We start from the raw sequence: 26,576 nt of genomic DNA, 5'->3' as shown, positions 1-26,576 counted from the left end.
CACATGAGTATACATTTCTAAACAAAACATTCAAGTTAAAAATCATCTCGAAAACTATACTTTAGAGGCAGAAACTCTAGTTTTTGAGACATTCCCTAAGAATATGGTGCATCTTCAAAAAGGACAGATGTTGAGTCTAATCGGCACCAATGAAACATTTCAGGATAAATGTATATAAACGACTGCAAATTAAATATGTCACCAGCTGCAGGATTCATCTTGGAGACATTTTTCAGAGATCTTATCACAGTGTATCTATAACTATTTGTAACTTGAATGTTTTGTTTATAAAGGTATCCTCATGTGTTTTATTTCCCTTTCTTCTTTTGGTTTAGCTCCTGAAGAAGGCCCAGTTATATGGTAAAGGGTCAAAACGCATTGGGCTACTTCAAAGAATAAAACAATATATACCTTTTTTCAACGTCCTGAGACTTTGTCTGTTTTTACCAGGTTATTCTGGATGTTCTCCAGTTATGTCTGACCCTGACTTAAATTTCCAGGAAATTTAGGACAAAACATCAAATTAAGAGGCTGGTGTGACTATCATCATCAAAGCCATTTGCAAGGCAATGCATTGCATTACCAATAAGAATTTTATTTAAGGAGCACACCCATTACCTGTAACTCAATTGCCACCTGTTTCTATTGTATAGGGAATTAAGAAATATGATGCATAGATGTTTTAATTGACCTACTTTTCCTTTTCCTCACTGAGCATTCACTCCAATTGTTTCAGCTTGGAATGCATCTTAGATAATGTGCAGGTATTTTAAAGTTTAGTGTCAGACCCAGTTAGAAAGCTGTGGCACCAGAAGTTCTGAGTAAGTGCACAATGTATGCCCTTAGAAAGTACTTTGTCCATGTGGCAACAGCCAGGAGATGGAGATCTAGCTCAGTCGCAGGAAGGAGATAGGTTTCTCAGCTAACAATCAGCTGAATCCCAAATTAGAATGGCATATATCAGAATGACCAATTTTAGAGACACCTAAAGTATGAAGAGGTTTCAGAACCTGAGGAAGCTTGCTTTCACACTAATATGGATCCCCTGAACACTAACTGAAGAAGTGAACTGTGACTCTATTCAGATAATCATGAGGACTTATCATAGTTCAGGAGGATCCTCTTGGAGATTTCCCAGTATGACATAACAATTGACCTTTCGTGGGAATAACCGGTCTCATGATGCTTGCAGATCAGAGAATCCATAGCACCAGAGGAATGTGAGTCAAGTTTGTAGTAAACCTTAGGAATCCAAGGGGTCGTTCGTGAAAGTTCCTTCAGATCTCCACAAAGCAGGTGGGAGACCCAGTTTCCCATCAGCCACATGGTAGTCTGCATTCCAGATCCATATTAAACACTAAGCATCCTTTATTTCAAGAGTAAAAGAAGGTGATTCTTCATCATTCTCTGGTCTCCAAGGGCAAATAACAGCTTGCAAGAGATTTGGCCCATGGTACTGCTGGATTCCTATAAATGGTTCTGGGTCAGCCTTGGGACATTGCTATGAAACACATAGCACTTCTGCTCCCTGCTGCCTCTAGCCTTTTGTTCCACTCAGCCATGTCTGCTCTTTGACTCTCCGAAATCCCTCCTCTTCCTGCTACTTCTTTATCCATCCCCACTATCCCACTCCACACTCCCAAGCTTCTAGCTCTTAGCCCCTCTGGATGGATCCTACTGTTTCAGAGGGACAGAAATAACTTGTGATTTCAAATGTTGGGCCATTTCTGAAGATACTGTGTGTTTAAACAATAATCTCTGTGTAAAACCATTTAGAATTCAATAAAAATATAGCTTAAAAAAAGCTCAAACAGCTGGTATAACCCTCTACATTGCTGATTCATGTGAGCTGATTTTCATTTCAGCAGCTATACATTTTTCTGTGAATTCCTGCTAGGGCTTGATCCTGACATTACTAACAGCTCAGCACTGACACCTATATCCCAAGTTCAGCATTAACCTTTTTAGTATTGTTCAAATTCAGAAATACCCCTCCCTTGTCAAATAGTCATTCATCACAACTAATCCTGAGCTAGCAATTCTTCCTGCATAAAGAGAAATATAAAATCAGCAACAGATGCCCCTGCTAATCCAGAAAGGATTGTTACTTGACTGGAAAGTGACTAAAGACAAGGCTGTGTTGAACCCACTCTGGGAAGATCTTAAAAAGTAGCCCATATATCTATGCTAGAGGCATATGAAGCCTAGACCTCAAGTGTCAATATCCATCCTGAACTTCCATGAAAGACAGTACATAGGGAGTGCAATGTAGCTGGTTATATTTTGTTCAAAAACTCAAGAGCTGCAAATTCGTAACTTTTGTTTTAAAATAAGGGTTTTTTTCCATGTGAAAAATTTGTACATTTAGGATGCTACAATTTAATCACGGTTGCACTGTCTACTTGAAGGGAAGGATAGAACTCCTACCTTTCTCCTTCCCAAACAATGTCATTGCAAAGGTGGTAAGATCTCTCAGAAGGCCAGGAACAACAACAAAAAGCAGAGCAAACATACAAAGGAGACACACACCCTGCACCCACAGCAGCAGGATACAGGATATCAGGCAACTGAAATGCTTGACTTTTCTGAGCAATTCTAAATGCAATCAGATCTATTTTTATACTATTATGTATACACACCTAACATACACTTTAAACTGCAGTGAAACAACAAGCCTGTCTCAGGCATTTCCTTTAAGATGCCATGAGGAAGAGTTTCTTAATTCCATTCTGGGAAAGATGAGTCTCAAAAAATAAGATCACACAGACAACACTTAAATGTTAAAATGAAATTAAGATGCGGGTTATTAAAAGCACATACCCTAAAAAGAATCCCCTTTTAAAAAGCATATTACCTGTTTTTATCAAATACAGTCATTTGTGCTACAAAGGTCTTTTCCCCATCTTCACGGTTGGAAGAATTGCGTTTTCTTCTAGCTGGAAGCTCCTCATTAACATCTGCATTTAAGCACACCAAAAATTCTAGTTATGGGTTAAATACATACATTTGCTGGCATAGTTCAATAATAAAGAAGCTGAACTTGATTTAATGAGGTTACTATTTTAAATTATTGCATGGAATAACTACAATACGTTCACACTGTACTTACAACCAGTTTTAGTTTGACAACACAAGTATGGTTTGAAAGTTTGTTTCATTCTCTGCTGTTTTTCTACCTGAACAGATAGGATGGCCCTATTATTTGATTCTAAATAATGTCCCCAAATTTTTGACACCTTGAACTAGGATTATCCATGACATCAAGCTAGATCAAAATATTGCTCTGGCTTAAGTTAAGAAAATATATGCCTCGTAGCAACTAGAATTAACCATTGCACTTGAAAGGAAGCATCCGCAAATCACTCACTGGAGTCTTTGGCAAGGACACCCAAAAGCACAAATCCCCTCCCCCACTGCAAGCTCCCACTTGTGCCAGTTTGGGCAAAGGAAGGAACAGCAGAAATCTTCTCCCAAGCTTTCTTATTTATTTACTGCATTTTTTTTTTTTATCCTGCTTTCCAGATAGTTGTCTTCCAAAGCAGGTCACATCAATAAAAAAAGATAAGACAGGCCCTGGAACTAAAACTTACAAACTAAAAAGACAAGATGCACAAGGGAAGAGAGTGGAAGGGAAAGAAAGAGGAGGGAGATCAGTTTTTCAAGGCCAGAACATGGTTGTGAGCTACAAGCAAGCACTGAAATGCACTTTGGGCCAGGCTGATCTTCTCTTACTGGTGTTCTTCCTGGAATAGCCATTGGTGGCTCTTATTCCTCTGGCCGATGGATGGGGCTAGAGCGTATTTTCCCTTTGCTTCTGTAGTTCCAGGGCAAGTGTCAGTTAGAGTTGAGTATTCTTTCTGGCAGAGTGGGGAAGCAAGCTCCCTCCAACTGCTCCTTCTCTGGCTGATGGATGGGCCAGGTTGGTCTCCCCCTTGGCTTGATGTTATTCCTGGGAAGCAGGGGGTACAGTCTTTTTACCTCTATACCATAACACAAATAGAAAACCTTGCTTCTCCTGCAAGCTCTCTGCACATGCCAAAGGACTTGGGGGTAGAGAGGGAAGGAGTTGATGATAAGCACAAATAAAGGCTGGCTAGTACGCAAAACCAGTATTTTGGACCTCTGTCATTAAGCAATGTATTTGGTGTGTAAGAACATCATCTTACTGAAAGACATGACTGCCCCAATGCTTCAGAAGACAAGTTGGATGACTCAGGGCCACCTGGTGAAGTGAGGATTCATGTAGAGAACAAGGGTCAGGACAGCAGACATGCCCCCGCCTTCTCCCCTCCATTCATTCATTCTACATGTGATTCAAATATGTGAAGAGGGGTCTTCTCTTGCTTAGAGGCAGATACAGCCTTCTCTGGTGAACTGGAGATTTCGGAAACAGGAGACTCCAATGCTGATCTAAGGCTTAATACCTTCTGACTGATTTCCTTGCACTCCAATATTCTAATGGTTGCATTCCTTTATACCACAACCCTGCAGCCAGATTGGCTGTTAATTCAAGTCAATGTGAAATTCAGACATCACTCAACCTTTTTGGCCCTTAATGCCTGCTTAGGGTTCCCAAGTTCCCACACTGCAAAGGCAGGAGCCACATGTGGCAGAATTCTCCTGTCAGGGCCAGGAGTGTCACAGGCCTATGCCCTTTCCCTTGTCTGCCAACTTCCTGTTAAATAGCGCACAGCCCTTCCTATCTCTATGTCTGACATCTAGGTTTCCCCACATTCCTACTTTCTCTTTGTTTCCTCTCTTTAACTTAATGTATCCATCACCCCAATCGCTTCAGTGCTTTTCAAGCCATTTCAGGGATACGCAATTTGTGACCCTCCAGATTCTTTGGCCTACAGCTGCCACCACTCCTGGCCAGCATAGCCAATGATGAGGGATGATGGGAGTTGTAGGCCAAAACATCTGGAGAGCCACGAGTTGCCTACACTGTCCCACTTTTAGCCATCCCTTCCCTTCATCAGCCCCCCCAGCACTCTTCTCTCCACCCACCCTATGGCATGCAGTTCATAATAAATATGAATTTTCTTCAGAATCTCTTCTCCAATTAGCCCCTTCTTGCTTTTGTTTCCCCATCTCCTCTTCCCCTTTTCTTCAAACCTCCTAATTCTACCTACCCTTTCTTCAAGTTCCTCCTTCTCAATCCAATGCCTATTTGTAATTCATCCTTTAGCCTCTTTGTCCCTTACCTCCAGTGGCCTTTTTCCAGTTCATAGCCTGTGTGAGGTTTTAACTCAAGCTACACTGACAACTTTATCTCCTCTGGACTGCATGGACCGCAAACTGTTTAGATCTGTGAGCAACTGAATATTCTAAGACATTGCACCAGCTCAGCAAACCAGTGTCAGGGGCTTTACAAGGACATTATCGTACAAATACTGAAAAGCAGCTAGCCAGTCAAATGTATGTTAAGGATAGACTACTGGGTGGGAATTGTCCAGGCCCATGAACCCTGCTATGTCCCTGCATCCACAGTTGGAAGAAAAGCTGGGGATTGTTTGGCAGCTGCAAGGCCAAAGGGCCTAAAGATGCTTGGTCACACAGGGTAAAACCAGAGAATATTCACACAGCCACAAACACACACATCCCAGTGATCTTGATACAGACTGCTTTTTCCCCACCACTGGTAGTAGTGAGGAAAAAGAGCGATTTGTATGAGCATCTCTGGGTAAGGGAATGGAGAGAACAGGTGTGTGTGTGGAATGTGGCAGTGGAGTCAGGGCACCCGGGTGCAGTAAAGGCCTTGAGTAGCACAGGCTGTCTATCCCTGCATTACAATAAACCTCAGTTAAGGATCCTCCATGAGCATCTAAAATTGAAACAACTGGATAAAATGTACATATGAAGCCAGAATTTATATTCTTAGGCAATAAATACCCATATATTAAAGGATTTGCGCCATCTTGTTCTTTAAGCAGCTTTTTGAGTCCTTCCCCCTAACTGGAAATACTAAATGAACAAGTTCTGAATAAACTTCATTCATACATACCAATGTTTTCATTAGTTTCACCATTTATCATCCCATTAAATTCTCTTCTTCCTGGACGTGTTACTCTAAATAATAATGAGTAAGACTTCACCATATGGCTGTTACTGGGTTCAAACTCATTGCTGGAAACTGCAAGTGAAGGAAAGTTGCCTGGTTTCATTTGATTGAGGTCTGGATTCAAAGGTACTTGCTTTTTACCAGTAGGTACTTGCCTTATTGGACAACTAACATCCTGCAGACATAAACAAGATACATTTGTTTAAAATTTTCAGTATATGGATGAAATGAGAGCAAAATTGCCTAGAAAACTGAATAAAACCCTTTTTTAAAAAAGTGATAAACATGTTATTATTGTAATTTAAATGCTGGGATGCACCTGGAACACCTATCTGCAAACATGGGCAGGGCACAGAGCTCCATTTTAGCCAGAAAGTGACCACTACCTTGTGGTCCTCTTTTCCTTCTGAGCGTGCACTGCTCTGCCTTGCCAACTCCTCTCCCTCCAGGTCAATAGGAGGTGACACAAGAGCAAACTAGGAGTGTACATTCAATATTCAAGTTAGAAGGGGAGGAAAAGACCCATTTTCCTCACAAAAGAAAACAGTGGTGGTAGCAGTGCCACCTGAGGTTAAGCCATGACCTACTTGTGGGTTCTGCCCCAGCTGGTGAAGACCAATGGCTTAAACAATAGCAGGTAACACATTTCATAGGATTGGTCTTAATTCAGAATTTTACTAGAAATTCTTTTTTGCTAACACCAGGCAACAGTTTCATAATCATATTCAGTTACGCATTGAAATATTAAAATTAAAGACAAATTGGCATACTTGCAATATGAAGTATCTGTCAGTAATATTTCATGTCACAGATATAGATAACATAGAAAGGACTCCTCTGGCACTGTCTGATAAATGTTTATTGGGGATAAAACGTACTTGTTCCTTATGTATATATAATGACTCATTTAAATTAGCCTGGATTGCTGTGAAGGTGTTATAATCTTGAATTAGAAGTGAAATGGGTCTATAAGTAGGTTTCACCAAATTCAGTCACTGTGTTGAATGCCCAGTCTTCCTCCCTATTTTGAAGCTGCAGAGGTGAGTGGGAATTGTCCATGGCAGTGTTCCAAGTGGGTGGTTTGTTGGGTCATCTGAACCCAGTGAGGGTGGGTTTACAAACCACCCCGGAAACCATGGCTTGTTCTAGGGTTGTGGGGATGGTTTGTAACCCACCCCTGTGAGGTTTGGATGACACGACGAACTGCACCCGGTAAGGGTAATTACGGTAATTATGCCGTGCACAACCAGTGTGGGCTGGGCGGCAAAATAAGCTACGGTGGCTTATTTTCCTTCCCTGATTGTGCAAACCCCTGCATTAAGTTACGCTAAATAGATAAACTAGGGACGGTAAGCATGACCATCCAGAGGCTAGAAAACAAATAAAAGATACACAAGTGTGTGCAAAGCAAACAGACAACTCCGTTTTCTGGGCAATAGCTTCCCAGAGAAGAACATTCTAATGTTAACATCACTTTTCATCTAGTAAATATAACTCTGCCAGGATCAAATGATTAACTTCTGCTTTCTCTCAGCATTCCTAAAGCACCCCTAAACTTACCTTTCGTTTCTTGTGGCAGACTTTTACAAGCAATACTTCCAGAGTTACAGAACTTTGTTCATTTTCAGAGTTTTGCAATGGCTTATCTAAAATAGCACAAGGGGGGGGGGAGGAGGATATTTTAAAATCCTAAAAAAATAAGAATTCAATGTATCCAGGAAGATTATGCAGTGCTATGTTATCTGCTAGTTTACCATCCACACCTGGTAAACTGACTTGGGGCCTAGTTTGCAGCAACCCACCCCACATTTCCAAGGCCCCCTCAAACCTAGCACCAGCTCTGCAACTGCTGTATACCTAGGGGAGCAAGCAAGTGGCAAAGTGCACAACTTGAACTGAATACATGCACAAGTATCTCAACTGCGGACATACTGCATACAACATCATTTAACGGATGGGAGAGGCCAGTTCTTAATGGTGTCTGCCTGCACAAGTCCCAATGGAATTATGTGGAATTACATGGATTACAATATTAGGGATGGAATCTAACATCATGCAAGGGGATGGGACTTTCTTCTCCCCCCACCCCCACCAAAGCACCCAGCACCTGCTCTGGAGGATCCCCCAACTTCATCTGAGCAGATTTTGAGGGTACATGGAGAGCCACCAGGGGAGAATCGCACCCTCCCAGTTCCACTTACCAATGCAGTTTTATCAGCAGAAGAACATAACTGGATTCCACCCTAAATTTTAAATCTGTCTTATTTCTATGCTCTTAGCAAAATAGAACAAGTTTGTTTCATTTTTTTAATTATCTTGGCTGTTATCCTAGGAGAGTTGTTTTATTCAAACATTAAATAGGTTATCTATTACCAATACACTGATTTTACAAAAAGTTTTCTTCCCATCACCCAAATGTATAACTGTGAAAGTTTGAAGCCTAGAGGCAAAACGAAAAAGGGTCAGACTTAGAGGCCTGGGGTTTTTTTTGTTGGGAGGGGGTACCGCTGAAAGGAGGAGTTTCATTTCCCCAGTTAAGTTTCAGCTTCATTTCCACAGTTAAGTTTAATTTCTTCAGGTTTCAAACAGTACTTTTGGTTTTGAGGGAGGACGGTATAAAAAGAGAGTCGTAAAGACCAGAGCAGTAATAGCAGAGTCAGACAGACCAGATCATGAAGAGAGAGCAGGAAGAAGCAGCCTAGAGAAGTCTAAAGGCAGCTAGGGTAAAGGAACTTTTCAACTTTTATTTTCTCTTAATGCCTTTCATATCACTCAGCTCTATTGGGTAAATACCTTTAGTTGTGATTTGCTTGCTTTAATTTACCAGTGACCTGTTGAGGCTAAACCTTGTGTCTAGAGTGTCAATCATCCCACACCTACAGCCTAAACCCCACATTATTCGAAAGGGGAAAGTAAAAGAAGGTGGGACTCTTAGGGAGGCAAGAGATCCTTAAGGAGTTGCTCAGGGGGTCCAGGTCATAAGGGGAACCTTGACAATATTACTATATTGTCTAATAAATACTTTAACACTTTGAAATCTGGTAACATTTAACTGTCATAACAAAAGGATTTTTCTTGGGGCCCACTTTGCATTCCACAAGCAAACTGCAATTATCCACTAATCCAAGGTATCTAACCCAGTAGAAATACAGAGGCCTATGAGCTTCTTGCACAAGGGAATGTTACAGTCCACGCAATTCCTTTTTAAAAATCCAATCTGAGCCCAAAGATATAAGGAAAGTCAGTTCCCACAGATTCAGATAGTATTTTAAGTACCTTAACTGCACTACTGATTTCCCACATGTATGCCATTCTCTCAACAGCCAGCTCAGTACTCTACCTGAACACAACAGGAAGCAGTAAAAGTATTCTTCTACAAAATTGAGTGTAATAGTTCAGGTATGTATTTATTAAGATTCATACAATTTACTGGGGAGAACTGAATCACATTTTATGCATTGTTATTTCACCAAATCACTTGTGGATCTTGAATGTTATGGCCAATGAATGAGTTTGTGAGACTGGCAATAACATGTTATACTATTTCACTGAACAGTGAATGAGAATTACTGTATTTATCAAAAAGGTAGGGCAATTTTGCATGGTGTTTAGTGTTTACATTGTCTTAGTCTTATACCTTAACTGTATAACTAATGATGTCCATCAATTAATGGCACTGAAAGAAAAAAAAATGAAATACATACATACCATTTTTATGGAAGAAACCAGTAAAGGTGAGTTGCAGATGAGCAGATAAGCTAAATTAAGGAAACAAACAGGAATTTACTCTTTTGAACATATGACATTCTGTTTAGAACTCTTCAGATATTCTATGCACATCTAACAAAGCAATTTATATTCAAATGTTCCATCTTACCTGCTAACACATAAAAGACACAAGAAACAATATTCAAAGGCCTGTGTTAAAAACACCCAGCAAGTGTCCTAACTGATCAGTTCCTTCCTGTAATGATCTACGGTTAACTTCATGAAGATACACAGAAGTACTGTTGGTGTACTCCTGGATCTAGCACTGATCCTGGATGGCAAGGTGGTGGCTAGAAGGGCCTTGTATCAGCTTAAATTGGTACATCACACTCTTAAGGTTCTGATTTGGCCTCAGTCATTAATGCCCTAGATACATCCAGATTAGATTACTATAATGCAGTCTATATTGGGCTGCCATTGAAGACAGTTCAGGAATTTCAATTGGTGCAAACTTCAGCTGCCATGTTGTTAACCACAGCTTGCAGTTAAACCACATAACTCCTATAACATATTTTCATTGGTTTATTCTTGGGTCCAATTCAAATTGATGATTTTGACCTTTAAAGAGCTGAACCAGCCTTCCCTAACCAGGTGCCTTCCAGATGTGTTTACAACTCCAATAATCCCAAGTCATCATGGCCATTGGCCACACCAATATTTGGAAGGCACTAGGCTGGGGAAGGCTGCCCTAAACAGCATAAGACCACTTCATTCCATACAAACCTGACTGAATGTTGAACATTTAAAAATTACAATTTTGTAAAAATAACAATATAACACCATCAACCAAGGAGACAGGGTCAGCAGTTAAAACCAAAACACAAAACATTATCTGCCACTTACAACAAAAGCCTGTGGAGTAAAACAGTCAACAACTGGCAAAAAACAGCAAGGAAGGAAGCCCAACTGCACTTCAAGGAGCAAGGCATTCCATAATCTGAGTGCAGCCACTGAGAACAGGGGCACAGCCTTTTCTGCAGTGGCACCAAAGTTATTAGAATGCCCATCCCCACAAGAAGTGACTCCATCTCTACTTGTCTTTTGGTATGCAGTGGGTTTTTTTTTTTTTTCTTATCCAGTGCACTTACGGAATGCCTTTCAATTGATTAGGATGTATATTAATGGTAATGTGCCAAGGTAGCTTTTTAAAAAAATTATTGGTTAGGATGTTTCAAATTGGTTTATAATTTATAAACTTTGTTAACTGCTTTGAACATTTTTTAAAATGAAGAGTTGCATAAAACCACCTGGAAGTAAATAGAAAAATAGTAAGATTGATTGAGAATCTTAATTACCAAGTTAGGCTAAATAGAGCACAGGGCTTTCATAGCATCTGCTGCATAACTATGGGTCTCCTTTCCCCAGAAGACTCACCTAAGCTTGAAATTTTCATATACACTACAATACATTATATTTGGAGTGCCCTTTGGTGCCTGGGATTAAGCCACTGACAAGAATGGTCTTCTCTTTACCATTTTAGCACATTACACATGTACATACTTGTTCAAGGAGATTTAAACACTAGCATTAAAATCACCAACACTGTTTTAAATAAAATTCTCTCTGTTTCAGGTATTTCCTGAACACATGACCAATAACACACACCCATTTTCAACTTGATACTGTGTGTAGTTGTAGTGATGTGGGGCAGACATTTTTCCAGTGCTTTATTTTTCCATGGAAAATGTTCCATTCCCCAAGTTCATAAGTATCGAATGGATGGCAATTATGAATACAATATTGTGCAAGCTTGGCAGTTCCAAAGTTATAATTGTTTTTCAATCATCCCTAACAAGTATGTGAGAGAACACATATATGTAATTGAAATACATATACATCTCAGTATGAAATGGCACTAATAAGTAGTGACAGTAATGGTTACTAATAAGAAGGTGCCCCAACAATCTCAGTGGAAGAGTTGGAGCTTTTCTACACAAGGCATTTATTGTGCACTCGTCATTTGTTGTTTACAGGTTCTTTAGATGACATGAAATTTAGAAGTTTTGCTTCTGTGTCAAAAAGCACTTTCCGCAAGTTTATTTTTAGAGCAGGGGAAATGCAGTATTACTTGTAAAAGTGAAAGAAAATGTTTTTTTCACTTGTGTATTTATGCTATTTCACTATATCGCAGTGGTACCTACATGTTATATAGCGGAAAAGCAAGAAATGAAATGCTCTTCATGTAGCATTCAGATCTCAATTCTGCGACAAAACTGAAACTAGTTATAGCACATTAACAGCCTCATGTAGAAAAGCCCTTCAACTCTTTTGAAATAGATGAGTGGCTGTCAGCATATCACACGCTGTTCTTTGTCAGTGTGACAACAGCTTTTAGTACGGTGTTTTCCTTAAATTTAAACAATATAAGGGGTGTATATATTATTGTCTTTAAATGTTTACAAGTATTTCAATAAAAATGTCTACATACTATAACATTTAAACAATATTAAGTGTGCTTTATATCTCACCCTCAAATATTTTAGCTCAAATATTTGTAGCGTATTGGGACAAAAGATTAACATGGGATACTGTTTAAACCTTTGCTTACTAAGTATCAGTAACCATGTTAAACTAGGTAACTCTATAGCAGGGGTGGGCAACTTGTGGGTCAAAACATCTGGAGCGTCACAACTCCCATCAGCCCTAGCCACTTAACCAAGGATGCGGGGAGATGGGAGTTTTAAACCAAAACATCTGGATACCAACAAATTGCCTACCACTGCTCTAGAGCATCAGAAAATTTTCCAATGCAAATTACTCTAATTTCCATAGGAAAATTTTCCAATTCAAACTTCCCCAGGAAACCCACATTACTATTTATACTATCTAGGAGGAGAAGCCAAAGTTTTTGTAACACAGGATTTTATTTAGAAACAAGAGGGGCAAATGCAAAATTAACATTCTGCCTCCTGTAGAGACACACAAGCATAGCAAGCAAGGCCATTTAATTCAAGATTAGAAGCCTATTCAGATATTTCACCCAAAGAATTCCACCTAGGGGTTATATGTTAGATCCATAAAATTATGCATAGTACAAACAAGCTGGAGGGGGACAGAACTTTATCCTACTCCCTTATTAGTTCTCTGGGTAATCCAATGAAATTGGACTAGCAGTAGATTTAGGACAAAGTATTTCTTCATACAGCACAAATTCTGGAATTTGCTGCCACTGGGTAGTATATAATGGCTACTAGCTTCTATGACTTTAGAAAGATTAAACACATACAAGGACAGATTAATAATTATCAGCCATGATGGCTACATGGAGCTTCCATGTTGAGGCAGTATACCACTGAATAATAGCTGCTGGGGGATTTTAGGGGGAAGAAGAGAGACCAATTGCCTTCACACCTAGTTGGTAGGCTTCCTAAAAGCATCCGGCCGGCCTCTATGGGAGGCATTTGCTCAAGATTCAGAAGGGCTCTTATTCCATGTCCTTGTCCCATGACTTCTTTTGACAGAGTGGTGGTACAAAATATTATCTTAACAGGCCCAGGCATTTCCAAAAGCAAGGGCTAACACTTTCTGTGCAAATCAATGTTTTGTTTGTTTACTGATCTTGCTATGTTATCTGCATCTGCTTTTTTTTGCAAGTGGGGTAATTCGTCACAATTTTGCCATTTTCCTAAAAGCACACAAGTAGGCTTTTATATAACGTTACTGAGATATGGGATATCTTATCCTGATGTCTGGGGGGCAGCATTCCAGTATCTGATTATTTGCCAGTCCATAGCCCCAAGTGTCAAATCTATAATCCCCCCTATACTTTTTCTTTACACAGAAAAGGAGTCTGCGTCTGCTTTTTGCCTTTGATAACAGGGCAATGGATTTCAAGATGATCAAAGCAGTAGCTTCGCGGTAGTTCAGACTTTTAAACATGGTTATTTAATATAATATAAACTACTCATTTAAAACATATCCCACCTTTCCAAATTCTTTAAGAAATATATAAAGAGATAAAATATATAATAAAAAATACAATCGAAGTACAACACATTAAAATATAATTACTGAAAAGAATAGAGCAGCAAAAACCAAAGAGATAAGCCACAAGAACAACAGAAAACACCAAAACAAGTTCACTGAAATTACAAACAATAGATAGCCTTCCTAAAAAGGAACATCTTCACACTGGGGTATAGCACCAGGGAAGGGTTGTGCGGGATCTCTGGGCAGGGAACTCTTGAGTCTGGGTGCAGCCACCAAAAAGGCCCTCTCTCTGGTTCCTGTCAGCAGGATTTTGGAACACACAAGAGGACTTCTGTTTATGACCTTAATACTTGGGTAGGCTTGTATTAGAAAAGGCAATCCTATAAGTATCCTTGTCCCAAATCACTTCAAAGGTCATGACCAGCACTTTGAATCAGGCTGAGAAATCAACCGAGAGCCAATGCTGCTGTTTCAGCAAAGGCATTCTCTGCTCCCGATATCTGGCTCCAGTTATTAAGCTAGGTGCCATATTTTGAACAATCTGAAATTTCTGAACACTTTTAAGAAACAGCACCAGATAAAGTGCATTGCAGTAGTAGCAAAGGTATGCAACACCACAGCCAGATCTGCCTTCTTGAGGAATGGGTGTTATTGGCAAACCAGCCCTGGTCAAAAGCACCTCTGGCAATGGCTGACATCTGGCTGTCATCTGGGCATCCAAGGTAAGGCCGGGTCCAGAAGTACCTCCAAACAAGAAACCTGCGATTTCAATGGGAGTATTGCCCCATCCAGCAAATAAGATTGATATAGAAATCATATTTGTTTTTAAATAAATTGATACATATTTACTAAAGGATTATATACCTGATACATTCTTAGTAGAATGACAAAATCATAACAGAGGGCCAAGAGCCTAAATAATCAAAATCTTAAGTCTACCACTTTGACAACTGAGAGCAGACACCATTTTCTCCGGTAGTTTTGCTTTAGCTGTTCTGTTACCTATTTCTTGACAGCTTAGGGATAAAGCAGACAGCCATTTTTCATTCAGAAAGACTGGAACATCAAATACACAGATACATTAAGCGTTTCCGGTGGGATTGGGATCTTCTTCATATGAAATGGATTAACCAACAGCCTATCAGAACTTGCCACAATGACATATACAAGCGAATATAAGGACATTTCTTTGAGGACTTTCTTACAAGGTTTTGGCATATTCACTGGCCCCATGCAACAATAGTCTCTTCAACAAGGTTGTGGCAACTACTGACCAGCAACAGAAGATGGGGAAGAGCATTCCCTCTTGCAGTGCAACCGTATATGGGAAGGCTCATCTCAATCCATACCGTGCAGAGTAAATGATGATTAGACTACATAATGGAAATCAATGAAGTTTCAAAAAAATCAATAATTGGATCCAATCTGCATGTTGCATTCCTATCCATGAAAGGAAAGTACACAGACTGCTTCTGTGTATGAATCTCCCTTCCATATACCTTTATTGTGTTTCATTTCATCCAAAAACTGCTGTAGCACACGTGTACCAAAGAATGAAAACACACTCACACAACCCTCTAGCAAAATTAGTTTTCAAATATTTTATTATATGAAAAGCAGACTTAAATTATCCTCAGCATTACATTAGACTTCACATCACAGTTCTATTGAGACAGAAAATATTTAATCTCATTATGTACCTATGGCAGTTGAAACATAGTTACTGAAACGTTATCAGTTGATAAAATGAATGTTACCTTTGCAAGTCGTGTTCTCCCTTTGTTTTCTCTACTTTCGTCAGCATCCCGTCTACTCTGAAAGTTTTCCTGTAATACAAGGTGGTTTTTGAAATTTCACTGATTTCCATTATGTAGTACAGTTTTGTTTCATAAAGATTTCTTCCAAGAAAACCATTTTGCAGATCTAGAAAAGTCCCAGGTACCAAAAAAAGGGAAATATTTTAGAATTCTACACAGAATGCTGAAGTTGTGACACAGTTTAACTGCATGATGTTAATCTCCAAACATTTTATGTTTTTCCACCCATAGCTATTTTCACTTTTTAAAAGAAGTACCCTTTTGGTTCAAGAACACGCAGAATTAAAATATGTTGTACCCACTTACACTTCAGTGTCACCATTACCAAGAGGGGCCATAGCTCAGTGGTAGAGCACATGCTTTACATGCAGGGGGTACTGGATCCAATCCCTAGCATCTCCAGGTAGGGCAGGAAAAAATCCTACTTGAAAACCTGGAGCCACTGCCAGTCAGTGTCAACAATATAGGCCTAGATGGACCAGTGGTGTGACTTGGTATATGGTAGCTTCCTATGTTTCTTGACCACAGGCATAAATACACAAAGGTATTATGATTTAAAGTCTCAGCTTCTATGATTTGAATTCAGAATTGCTGTTTTTGGTTTTAACAGTGGCTTGATGGCCATAGGATTGTTCGGTTTTTGGGAACCGACCTTGGAGCCTCCTCTTCAAGGTCAGTTCCTGGAAAACCACCTCCCTGCCCCCTCCCCAGCTGCCTTGTAGGCAATGCAGATCATCCTTGGGCTCCACGCTCAGAAAAGCATCATGGAGTGGGGCAAAGGGGGGCATGGAATGCGGAAGTGCCGGTACGACGCTTCCAATTTATTGTCCAGCTTCCTTCCTCCCCACTCCAAAGTCCTGCAGCTAGACAGTCAAAATTGGCTGTCTAACCGTGAATGCAAAGCAGTTGGAGCGTGGAAGAGATCCCCTCTGTGCTCTGCCCACCTTGCATTGGATAGGTGGCCGCCACCCAGTTCAGAGGAGGCCGCCTATCCTGATAGGATTGCTCTCTAAGTGTTCTTCTGAACGTCAGCAACATTGGGCAATATCCAGTTCAACATTAGCACTAACTTAAATTATGTTGCGCTAGCGTAAGCAACCTCTAGTGCAATGCCAATAGCATTTGTTGGAGCAATGGGTTCTCTGGGAAAACCCGTTGCTTCAGCAAATGCTAGTGGCATTCATTAGAAGTCACTTATGCTAGTGCAACATAATTTACATTACTACTAGTGTCGAATTCCATACTGCCCATACATTCCTTGCACTAAAGTTAACATTCAGTTTCAGCAATGTGCTAGAACCTTTGTTCGACATTACTACTAGTGTCGAATTCCATACCGCCCATACATTCCTTGCACTAAAGTTAACATTCAGTTTCAGCGATGTGCTAGAACCTTTGTAAGACCAAGTAGTCTATAGGCCTTTACTACATATTGGACTATAGCAGGGAACAAAACCTTCAGAAAGTTTTACAGACTACATGCAGTCTGTAAAATGAAGAATTAAAGTAAAATGCAGGAACTAACATTCTGTACAGGCTTCAATAGTGCTGTTCTCTTTGCTTTGTAAATAATTTGTTCAAACTGAAACATGAAAAGATCTATGCAAGACAGTCTGCCCTAAAACGAACACCAAATACTCCAAACTCACTCAAGGAGGCAGTCACCTTACACCCAGGAAACAATGATCTGGTCTGCATGACACAACAGCCCACCATGACTTAATTTATCCACAGGGGCTGTTGCTTTGCGCTGAATGTCTGCAAGCACCATTTCTGCATGGCGCCCAGCCTGCCATGTCATGGAAACCCAGGTGCCAGGGGTTGTCTGAGGGTTGGGTAACCTTCAAATTACCCTAAAACAAGCTATGCTTTATACCCATACCACACCATGACACAACATGGATATATTAAGCCACACTGGCCTGCTGTGTCATGCAAACCAGGTCAATAGCTGCATTTTGTATTTGCTTTTATCAGAATTGATGGGACACTATGTCAAGAGCTAACTTTTCATGGTAACTGTTAAATGCACAGGATCTAAACGTGAAATTATAGAGTCAATATTTTGGTGGCCGTTTTGCTGCTTAAGGCTTTTTAAAAAAGAACTTATGAATCATGTGATCCCTCTGCACTTGACTATGATTTTTGAAACTGCAATTTGGAGTTTAGTCTTTCTTGGCACCTACTCCTTTACATGTGGGGTTGCTGCTACAGATATGTGAAATGGTTTTTGGTTCCTTGTTTTGAATGTGCGTTTGGAGGCCAGGCAGATGGGTTGCTAATATTGGACACGTGTTTGACAGGAGAAGATATGGAAATGTATTGTTTAAAGCAATTTTAACCTGTCTTTCAGGGCATGCTGTCCTCACAAGACCCTTAATACAAAAATTACAATTTAAACATTTAAACAATAAATTAAAAGAAAGAGAAGCCACGTCAGGCAAAGTTGGGATGGCACATAAGTCTCTCTCTCCTTCTGGCCCCTCCTCCAATCCTGGAAATTCAAGTAGCTTCAGCTAGCAACCCACAGGGTCTTCAAATGTTGCTGGTGAATGCTATGTCAGTTAACAGAAAAGCACCACTCATCCAGGATTTGATTCTGGATGAGAAATTTGACCTGGCATATGTTAACAAGATTTGGTTGGGAGAAAGAGGAGATGAAAATCTGTCCCAGCTCTGCCCACCATTTTGATGCAACAGCCTCTACCTAAACTGGATAGGTGGGGGGGGGGGGTGTCACCCTGCTCTATTGGGATTTCATCTCCTTTTTCAGGGGCCCTGTCCAGCAGCCTGCTACCATCCAGTGTATGTAGCTGAAGTGTCTGCCCACCCTGCTGACCAACAGAAGTGGACAGAAGTGGTCTCAGGGGTGGTGTTATTGTCTTGAAAAGCTTCAACAGCTACATCAGGGCTGCTCTGTCAGGTGTAGAACAGGAATTCATGGTCAACATCGCAACTATATACCTCAAGTTATAACCAGCCCAACCTATGTAGCAAGACATATGCTCAATTTGATTTTCTGATCCAGGCAACAACAAAGTGATCCTTGGTGGAGCTGAGATGTAGTTTCCTTGGATGGATGACTACCTGGTTCAGTTTAAGTTAGGAATACCCTCTCACCCCCACAGGAGCGGGAGGCCTATTAGAATAGTCTGCCTTCAGAGGTTTATGGATCCAGATGGTTTCCTGATGTATCTGGGGGATTTACCCACTAACATGGTTAGTGCTTCTGTTGGTATCTTGGTATATCTCTGGAATACAGAGATGGTCCAGCCTGTCAACATAGCACCTAGGAGCAATCTTCTCCTGTCTTGTTGAACCAAACTCTCTTGGTTTACTTAGTAGTTGGGCAATAATTAGAGAACAAATGGTGTAAGACTCAGGCTGAATCCGACGCACACAAATTGGAGCCCATTTTAGGGTCTGCTCTGTGGCAGTGAAGTAGTCTTACTTCTGCCATCATCTCATCTGTTCAGTGCCATCCAGCAGAGCTGTTGCAAGGGGTTAGAGGTTTGCTACATTCTGGCCAAGGGGAAAATAAATCAGATCTGCTGTAACAAGTTTGCAAGACACTTTGCAGATAAAATCACTCAAACCCACCCTGATAGCATGCTTCATTTCAGAGCCAGTCCTGGTTGGCACTAGGGTGCCATACAATTGTTTTTCTAGGAATACTTCTTGGTTTGTGCAACCTGACAACATGAACAAGATTCTTAGAATGCAAGACCCACCACGTATGTGTATAATCTCTGTTCATTCTGGACTGTAAAATCAGTCAGAATAGGATTCAACTTGCACATGTGGAAAATGCCTCTTTGAAGAAGGTTAGGTTCTGACAGCACTAAGGAAGCTATTGAGGGAATTACTTTTGCCCCATTTCGAATCTGCCTTTTTGAATAATGTACTTGACCTCATGGTAAACCAAGTCCAGGTTTTCTTGAATACCACCAATTATTTGGAGCTTTCCAATCTGGTTTCTAGACTGATTTGGGAGGGAAAATACTATAGCCGCTTTTACAGATGTCCCACACAGGGAGATGGACAGGGACAATGTGACCCTTCTAGTTTTGCTAGACACCTCAGAAGCTTTAGATATCATTAATCTTGGTATCACTGTGGCCAGCCTAGTTGTTATAGTGCTAGGAGGCACTGCTTTGCGGTGGGTTCCAGTCCTTTTGTAGAGTAGGTCCCAGTTAGTGCTGGGTCACTACTGCTCTGCCCCATGGACGCCTGGGTGTCATCTTTATCCAATGATACCCAGCTCTACCTTTCATTTCCATTGTCCAATCCCAGGGAGATAGCGGAAGCTCTAAACTGGTGCTTGAGGCCAGTTTTGAATTGGGTGTAGGTGAAAAAATTGAAATTTAATCCAGACAAGATGGAGGTACTGCTGGTTGGGGGGATCTGAGAATGTTGAAACATATAGCCTGCTTTGGATATGATTGCACTCCAGATGAAGCAGCAGGTTGGGAGTGCTCCTGGGTTCAGTGCTCATCCTGGATGGACAAGTGGGAATGGTGGACAGGAAGTATCTTTCACATCCATATGGTACACCAGCTGTGCCCTTGCCTGGAGAAGTCATACCGAGCCTCAAGTCATTCGGTTATCTCCAGGTTAGGTTACTATAAAATGCTCTAAGTAAAACTGAAAGACAATCCAGAAATTTCAGTTGGCTCAAATGCAGCTACCAGAGTTCCAGCAGGGACCAGAAGATCATCACTATGATATTTCACCAACTGCACTGGCTACCAATTTCTTTCTGAGTTCAATTCAAGCTGCTGGCTTTGAATTTAAAGCCTTAAACTCTCTGGGGCCAGGAATCACCACCTCCTACATGAACCTTCTTGGAAATTCTGTTCCAAAATGGAGAGCCTCCTCTGTGTTCCCTTGCCATCTGAGGGACAGTGAATGAGCCTTCTTAACTATAGCATCCAGATTGAGGAACAGCTTGTCTGGGTGGGGGCTTGCCCCCCACCACTTGCTGTGTTTTGGCAGGTGGTAAATGAAGTTTTATTCCAGTAATCATTCTCATTAACTTGGCATTTTTATGTTAACTGCTGGTTGTTACTATTTTATGATTTGTAGTTTTATTGTGAGCTACCTGGTATATAAAGGTGGAGTAAAAAAATATTTAAATAAAGAAACGTGAAAACCCAATTGTGTACTTTTACACAATTTTACAGATATGGTTTACAGAAATAACTTGTACCAGTTATCTTGCATTTCCCATGATTGTTTCAAAACTTAACATTTTTTATAAACATCAAGAAGTTAACAGTCCTTTAAAAAAATTAATAGCCTACCTACTGTTGTGACACATAACCAATTTTTCTAATATGAATGGAGGGACTGTTGGTTGGGAGAACTGGCAATGCTGGGAGAAATATGCAACCTCTTTAGGATAGCGTTGCACTCTAACCAAGAGAAGTCACTTCCTGGCATGTTGGATGAGATTCTTGCTTTCTAAAGGTGTACCAAACAATCGACCATTTGCAAGCATATTTTAAAGCTGACAGTCTAGGCTATTTTATAAAGTGGAATATGACATTTACCAATTCTCTCAAAACAGGTGGCTGCTTAGAGGAACATATAGTATGTCATCTTCCCTGCACTGCAGATATATATTTTTCACACACACACACCAGTTCATTTGTAATGACAGCCCTTGAGTTGTTTAACCCTTGGATGGTCGGGGCTGTGGGCAAGTGAGAATGCTACCTCCCACCCACTTGCTGCTTTTCATCCAGTTTAGCTAACAACCCAGGAACACCCTGTTCCTGGGTTGTTTGTGACATCCGAACCCAGAACTCTGGTTGGTAGTTACATGCAAACCAGGTGAATATATGATACCATAAAAATCTCCATTGGCAATCTGTAGCCCAGATTCCAATAATTTTGCTAGAGGCAAGACACAGAGTTGGAGATCTAGATTTAGTAAGAGAAATTACATTCACATAGCCAGTGCTCTTTCAATACCACCACTACATGGAAACCAACATGCACAAGAGAAAAATAAAACTTTCTGTAGCAGGTGTTCTATCACCACCCGATAGCAGCAGTGACCACTATAGCAGTAAACAGTGGGACCCTGGAAGTTCCTCAATAAGATACCTTAGGACCAGAACATGATCAAAGCTTCATCCATTGGCCTGGACTAACACACAATACACTTAAAACCATGTAATTCTTAAATATTTCCAATGATAGATTCTTCGGGATGTCTACTAAACTTTATTCCACTGTACAGAGTCCTACAACTAATTAAACATATCTTTATATTACTTCCGGTGCAATCCTATCGGGATAGGCGGTCGCCTCCGAACTCTGAGGCAACCGCCTAACCAATGCAGGGCAGGAGCAGCACTGAGGCTATTGTCCTCTTTGCACTTCAGCCGCCCTGCATTTGCGGCAAGACAGCCGATTTCGGCTGTCTAGCTGCAGGAAGTTAGAGCAGGGGCAGGCGGATGCTGGACAAAGCATAGGAAGCGTTGGAACAGCACTTCCACCCTCCCCACCCCCAGGAACGCCCCATTTTCGCTGCTCCGTGCTCCTCTTGTGAGTGTGGAGTGGATCCGCGCTGCCTACGAGGCAGCGTGGGAGGTCGGTTCTCAGGGAACCGACCTATCCTATGGCTGTCTAGCCACTGACTAGTGGCCAAAGGATTGCGCCCTCAAACGTGTTGATTCTTGATTTTAAAGGGCTATGGAGAATACTTCATTTTAATGGCTGACAGTAGCCCTTTACATGTTTGAGTACATTCCCACTGTCTCTCTCTGTGCCAAACATACCCAATTCCTCCAAACTGTGGAAGTCTTACAATTTAATCCTTGTATATTTTTTTCATCATCTCTGACATATGTTAGGCACCTTGTTGACTCAAACAATGTTTTGCACCACTAATTCCATTCAAGTTGAGTTACAAAATTAATCTTTATAACTTATCCCAGATAAAAACATTCTGCAAGGATTCAAAGCTAAAGGCAGTTTCAATTATTTTAAAGTGTAGTAATGTTTCAAGTCTGAATTCTAAACGAACTACAAGAACTCAAATATGAATTAGGAATGCCAATTGTTTTATCTTGCCAGACATTGTCTATACATATTTGAAATTGAGAAGCTAAGTTTAAGATAATAATAAAAAAGCAACAGCCACACTGAGCTGAAGAGTAGCATTATGACTTATGATGTAGTAGCACAGGCAATAACAGTTAAATGACACGTACTAGTCATTGTTAATTAGCAAACCCTCTCAATTACTTCTGAAATACATCAATTTGTGCAGATTTTTTTATTTGTGAAGTGCAATCTTTAACTGACATTTTTCACTGCCAAACATCAAGAAAGCAAATCTCCAAACAACTGCTACATCCAACCTCACACTGCAAACCAAAGTGGCAATTTAAGACAAATACATTTTGTCAAATCTGCATTATGTAAGTGCATGTTATGTGATGATTAAGTTCATTTCTAACTGATGATCATGACAAGAACTTTGATCCTAATTCCAGAAATAGTTACAATTCATACTATACATGGACAATTCATACTATACTATCATCATCATATTTTTTTTTTTGGAAGTGGCGGGGCCTTTAACATTATTAAGCAAGGTGCCTTTTTTAATGAGTTAATTTACCTTTTGATATTTGTTCGGGAGTTTCTGTGGGACATGTAAGTGAGAGTTCTGTGCAAGAATATTGGCTGCAACAGAAGAGGAACAAAGTCAATCCAACATTGCCATGAGAGATTCTATAAAATTAAAGGCAAAGATTAACAGTTACTCACAGCTATAAGATTGCGGGTACGTAGAAATCTATATATTTGTGTTGGTTCTGTGAGAGAAAATATAACACTCTTTTACAAAGCAGCCAATTTGATACTTAACTAGTTTTTTCCACAAGTACAACAGACTTTTCAATATACAACATTCTCCACTCATATCAAACATGCTCGGTACACAAATACCTTGATTGTATTGAAGTGGGTGACCACTTTCAAGCAGTAACTTAATCACTCTAATCTACAACAAAATGACAGTGACCACACGGCATCCCAGCTCCCATTGCTAAATGTGGCACTACGCATCAGGAAGTAACTGCCCTTAACATACAGCAGTAAGCCGAATAACTCAGATTTAAATTCTTATGGAATTGGAGCCTACAACCAATATTCCCACAACCTAATTTTGTGTTAGATACTTCAGTAACGAAAGGTAGCATTATGCCCTTGCATATAAAATACTTTATTCAGTTTGTTAGCAAGCAGCCTTGATTATTTGCTTCTTATGAAACACAATATTTACACAGAACAAAATAGCAACCCACTGTGGAAGGGGAGGTAGGAATGAATGCTCAGATGCTTGCACAAAATGTTTGTTTGCTTGCACAGTGTCAACTTACACCCCTTTGAACTCTCTACAAAGCCTGTAGGGGGGAAAATCTAACCACAACAGAGAAAAAAAATTCTCAAATGTTGTAAAATTGACCTCTTTAGAAACACACCAATTGATGCCATTTGTCTTCAAATTCCATATACCATATCAGAAGCTTTACTATTCACATCTTCAATTTACAAGGAAGTTCTTTTGTTACGAGCATCAGAAAAAAAATGTTGGAAGGTCAGCTGCCCTGTTGCTTTTTCAATACAGTTTCAGTTGCTGCCTTATTAGATCAAGTTGTTGGAACTGAAGCTTCCACGTTTAAAAGCCAGTCAACCCAATATAATGAAAACAGCTAAAACGTTTTCTATATATGTGGTGATCTTGCAAGGCCACCCCACACTTGACTTGGCCACAACCTTCAGCTTAACTAACGTGCCACAGTTTTCCTTCACAAGTTCCCCACTGGTTCTAAATTAGCATTGTCCCCGCTTTCACTCTTTAAGATGCAGTCGCAAAGAGTGCATCTGTAATTTGTCCGAAGCAGACCGTATCAAGACTTCTTAACTTTCTAAACGTGGGACAAACCGTCTAACTCACTGTGCCTCTTTTGATGCACCCAGCATATATTTTAATTACAGTGCATAAAATCTGGGCTTTTAAAGCTGTATCTTCTGGAACAAGGAATAGGAGTCATTAAACCTTTTATGACGACCAGCTTTCCGAGGATGTCTTTATTTCCATCTCTGAAGGAGTTCTCAAGGGTAGGAAGAAGATACGCGAAACAACACGGTATCAACTTACAACAACCTCGGCGCCCTCTCCCGAGAGCCCCAAAATACAATCCTACCGAGGCGCGCAATCTCACTGCCCCTAAAAAGCACCGGGGTGGGCCTGTGTGGCAATGCCTCATTAATGAAACGATTAGCCAGGCAAGGATTTCCCTACGGGGACCCCTCGGACTGACAACACAGAGAAGCAACAGCTCTCTCTCCAGAGCCTCCCACCGCCCGCCCAGAGGACCCGCGGAAGCCTCACGTCGCGCGCACCCGGGAAGGGTAAGGCGGCTCCGTCGTTCCACAACTGAGTGGCCGATGCTGTTCCTCACCGCCCATCCCGCCTCGGCCCGAGAGACCGGCGCGGGAGGGTAGGTGGGCTGCTTGTTAGTTTCGGCCCTTCCTCCCTTTCCACCCCAACACCCCACGCTCACTCTCGAAGGCCTGAAGGAAGAGCTCGTGGTCGGCCTGGATCTGCTCCATCTTCGGCTTTTTCACCGGGGGCAGGGCCGCAGCCGAGGCGGCCGCCGCCGAAGACGCCGAGGAACCGCCGCCGCCGCTGCCGCCAGAATAGCCGCTGCCGCCGCCTCCAACAGCGCCACCGGATTTGCCGCCTGGCGCGGCGGCGGAGGTCGAGCCGCCAAAGCCCCCGCCAGCGCCTCCGCCTGTGGCGGTGGCCGCGACGGCGCCTCCCCCTCCGCTCGGAGCACCCGAGCTGGGCCCCGCGCCTCCACCGCCGTGCTTCTGAGGAGCCATGAGGGCCTTTCCGCCGGGGCGGGAGCTTGACGGGAGATGGAGACCGACGGCGAGCGGGGAAAGGAAACGGGGACCAGAAGCAAGGTGAGGAGAGGAGGAAGTGGAAGCGCTTCAACTCCTCGAAGTCCCCCCGCTCGGTTCTCCTCAAGCGCCCTCTCTGCCCAGCCAAACCCGACGGCGGCGCCGCCGCTCCCGCCCCCTCCGCCGCACGCCCATTGGCTCCCACGATGGCGCCGTGCCGCTCCATTGGCCGGCGGAGATCCCGCCCAGGCGTGACGGCAGAGTGATTCTGCAAGAGTTTGGTTGGACCGCGCGTTTCACCGCTGGGAGCTTTCCTTTCCCCCCTCCCCCTCCTTCTTCCTTTGAACTGAATTCGCGGGAAAGCGAAGCTGCTCCTTCTCCCTCCCCCCACGCTTGCGCCACCGCCGTGCATGATGGGAGAGGACTCGGTTAACTCTTCTAACCAACGACTCGCGCCGAATTCCTAAGTGGAGAAGGGGGTGGGGTGGGGAGGGGGGCGTCAGGCAGGTCCAGGCTGCCAGTCCGCGCTTTGTGGGATGCCGTTGGCATTAAAGCCGGAGTTCGAACCCGCGGAAGGGGGGGAGGGCAATTACGCGATAGTGAGGCTGGATCCACACGTGTTCTAGAATGAGGTGCGGGATGCCATCTTTGAATGCTCCCCTCCCCCTCAAAATTCTCTAGGTAGGATCGAATACATAGGGGGAGGCTGTAGCTTATCTTTTCCCTGTGGGGCTGGTTTTCGAGTCGCGGGGAGTTTTTAATGCAGGGGAGCATTCAAAATTATCACCCCTCCACACCTGAAATCCTGAGGTGGTGCAGTCTCTTCCTCCATTTGCATGTGTAGACCAGGTCTAGGTGGTGGGAATTAGCTGTCTGTTGAAGCAAAAGGGCGAGAAGCCTTAGTCTCTGTCTGATCCTAACTTATCAGGCTGGCACCTGGTACTTCTCTGCTCCAGACTGGGAGCCACTTGTTCTAATATATAAATGCTCAGTATGTGTGCTTATAATGTATGTGCTTATAATTATATATGTGCTTATAATAGCACAAAGAATTTATCCAGTATCCCTGA

At 41.8% G+C, this 26,576-nt stretch overlaps 1 protein-coding gene across 2 annotated transcripts in view; it reads right to left on the bottom strand.

Moving 5' to 3' along the window:
- The window catches only part of SUZ12 (SUZ12 polycomb repressive complex 2 subunit), a 45,005-nt gene extending 19,320 nt beyond the window's left edge, over nt 1–25,685 (bottom strand). Inside the window, exons 1-8 of one of the 2 annotated variants that reach the window (XM_084837251.1) lie at nt 25,164–25,685; nt 23,362–23,408; nt 23,213–23,277; nt 15,517–15,585; nt 9,770–9,819; nt 7,622–7,707; nt 6,005–6,236; nt 2,855–2,957 (exon numbers count right to left, since the gene is read on the bottom strand). In XM_084837251.1, coding sequence (XP_084693377.1) covers nt 2,855–2,957; nt 6,005–6,236; nt 7,622–7,707; nt 9,770–9,819; nt 15,517–15,585; nt 23,213–23,277; nt 23,362–23,408; nt 25,164–25,485 — 974 coding nt within the window. In that variant the 5' untranslated portion in view covers nt 25,486–25,685. The remainder of the gene's footprint in view (nt 1–2,854; nt 2,958–6,004; nt 6,237–7,621; nt 7,708–9,769; nt 9,820–15,516; nt 15,586–23,212; nt 23,278–23,361; nt 23,409–25,163) is intronic. The other variant, XM_084837250.1, reaches the window with a different exon arrangement.
- Between the last annotated feature and the right edge of the window lie 891 nt (nt 25,686–26,576).

The sequence above is a fragment of the Heloderma suspectum genome, chromosome 2, assembly GCF_057233095.1.
Source record: "Heloderma suspectum isolate Gila_16-S chromosome 2, 16-S_ref, whole genome shotgun sequence".
NCBI lineage: Eukaryota > Metazoa > Chordata > Lepidosauria > Squamata > Helodermatidae > Heloderma > Heloderma suspectum.
The sequence above is the reverse complement of the archived record's forward strand: the minus strand, read 5'-3'. Positions and strand labels throughout refer to the sequence as shown.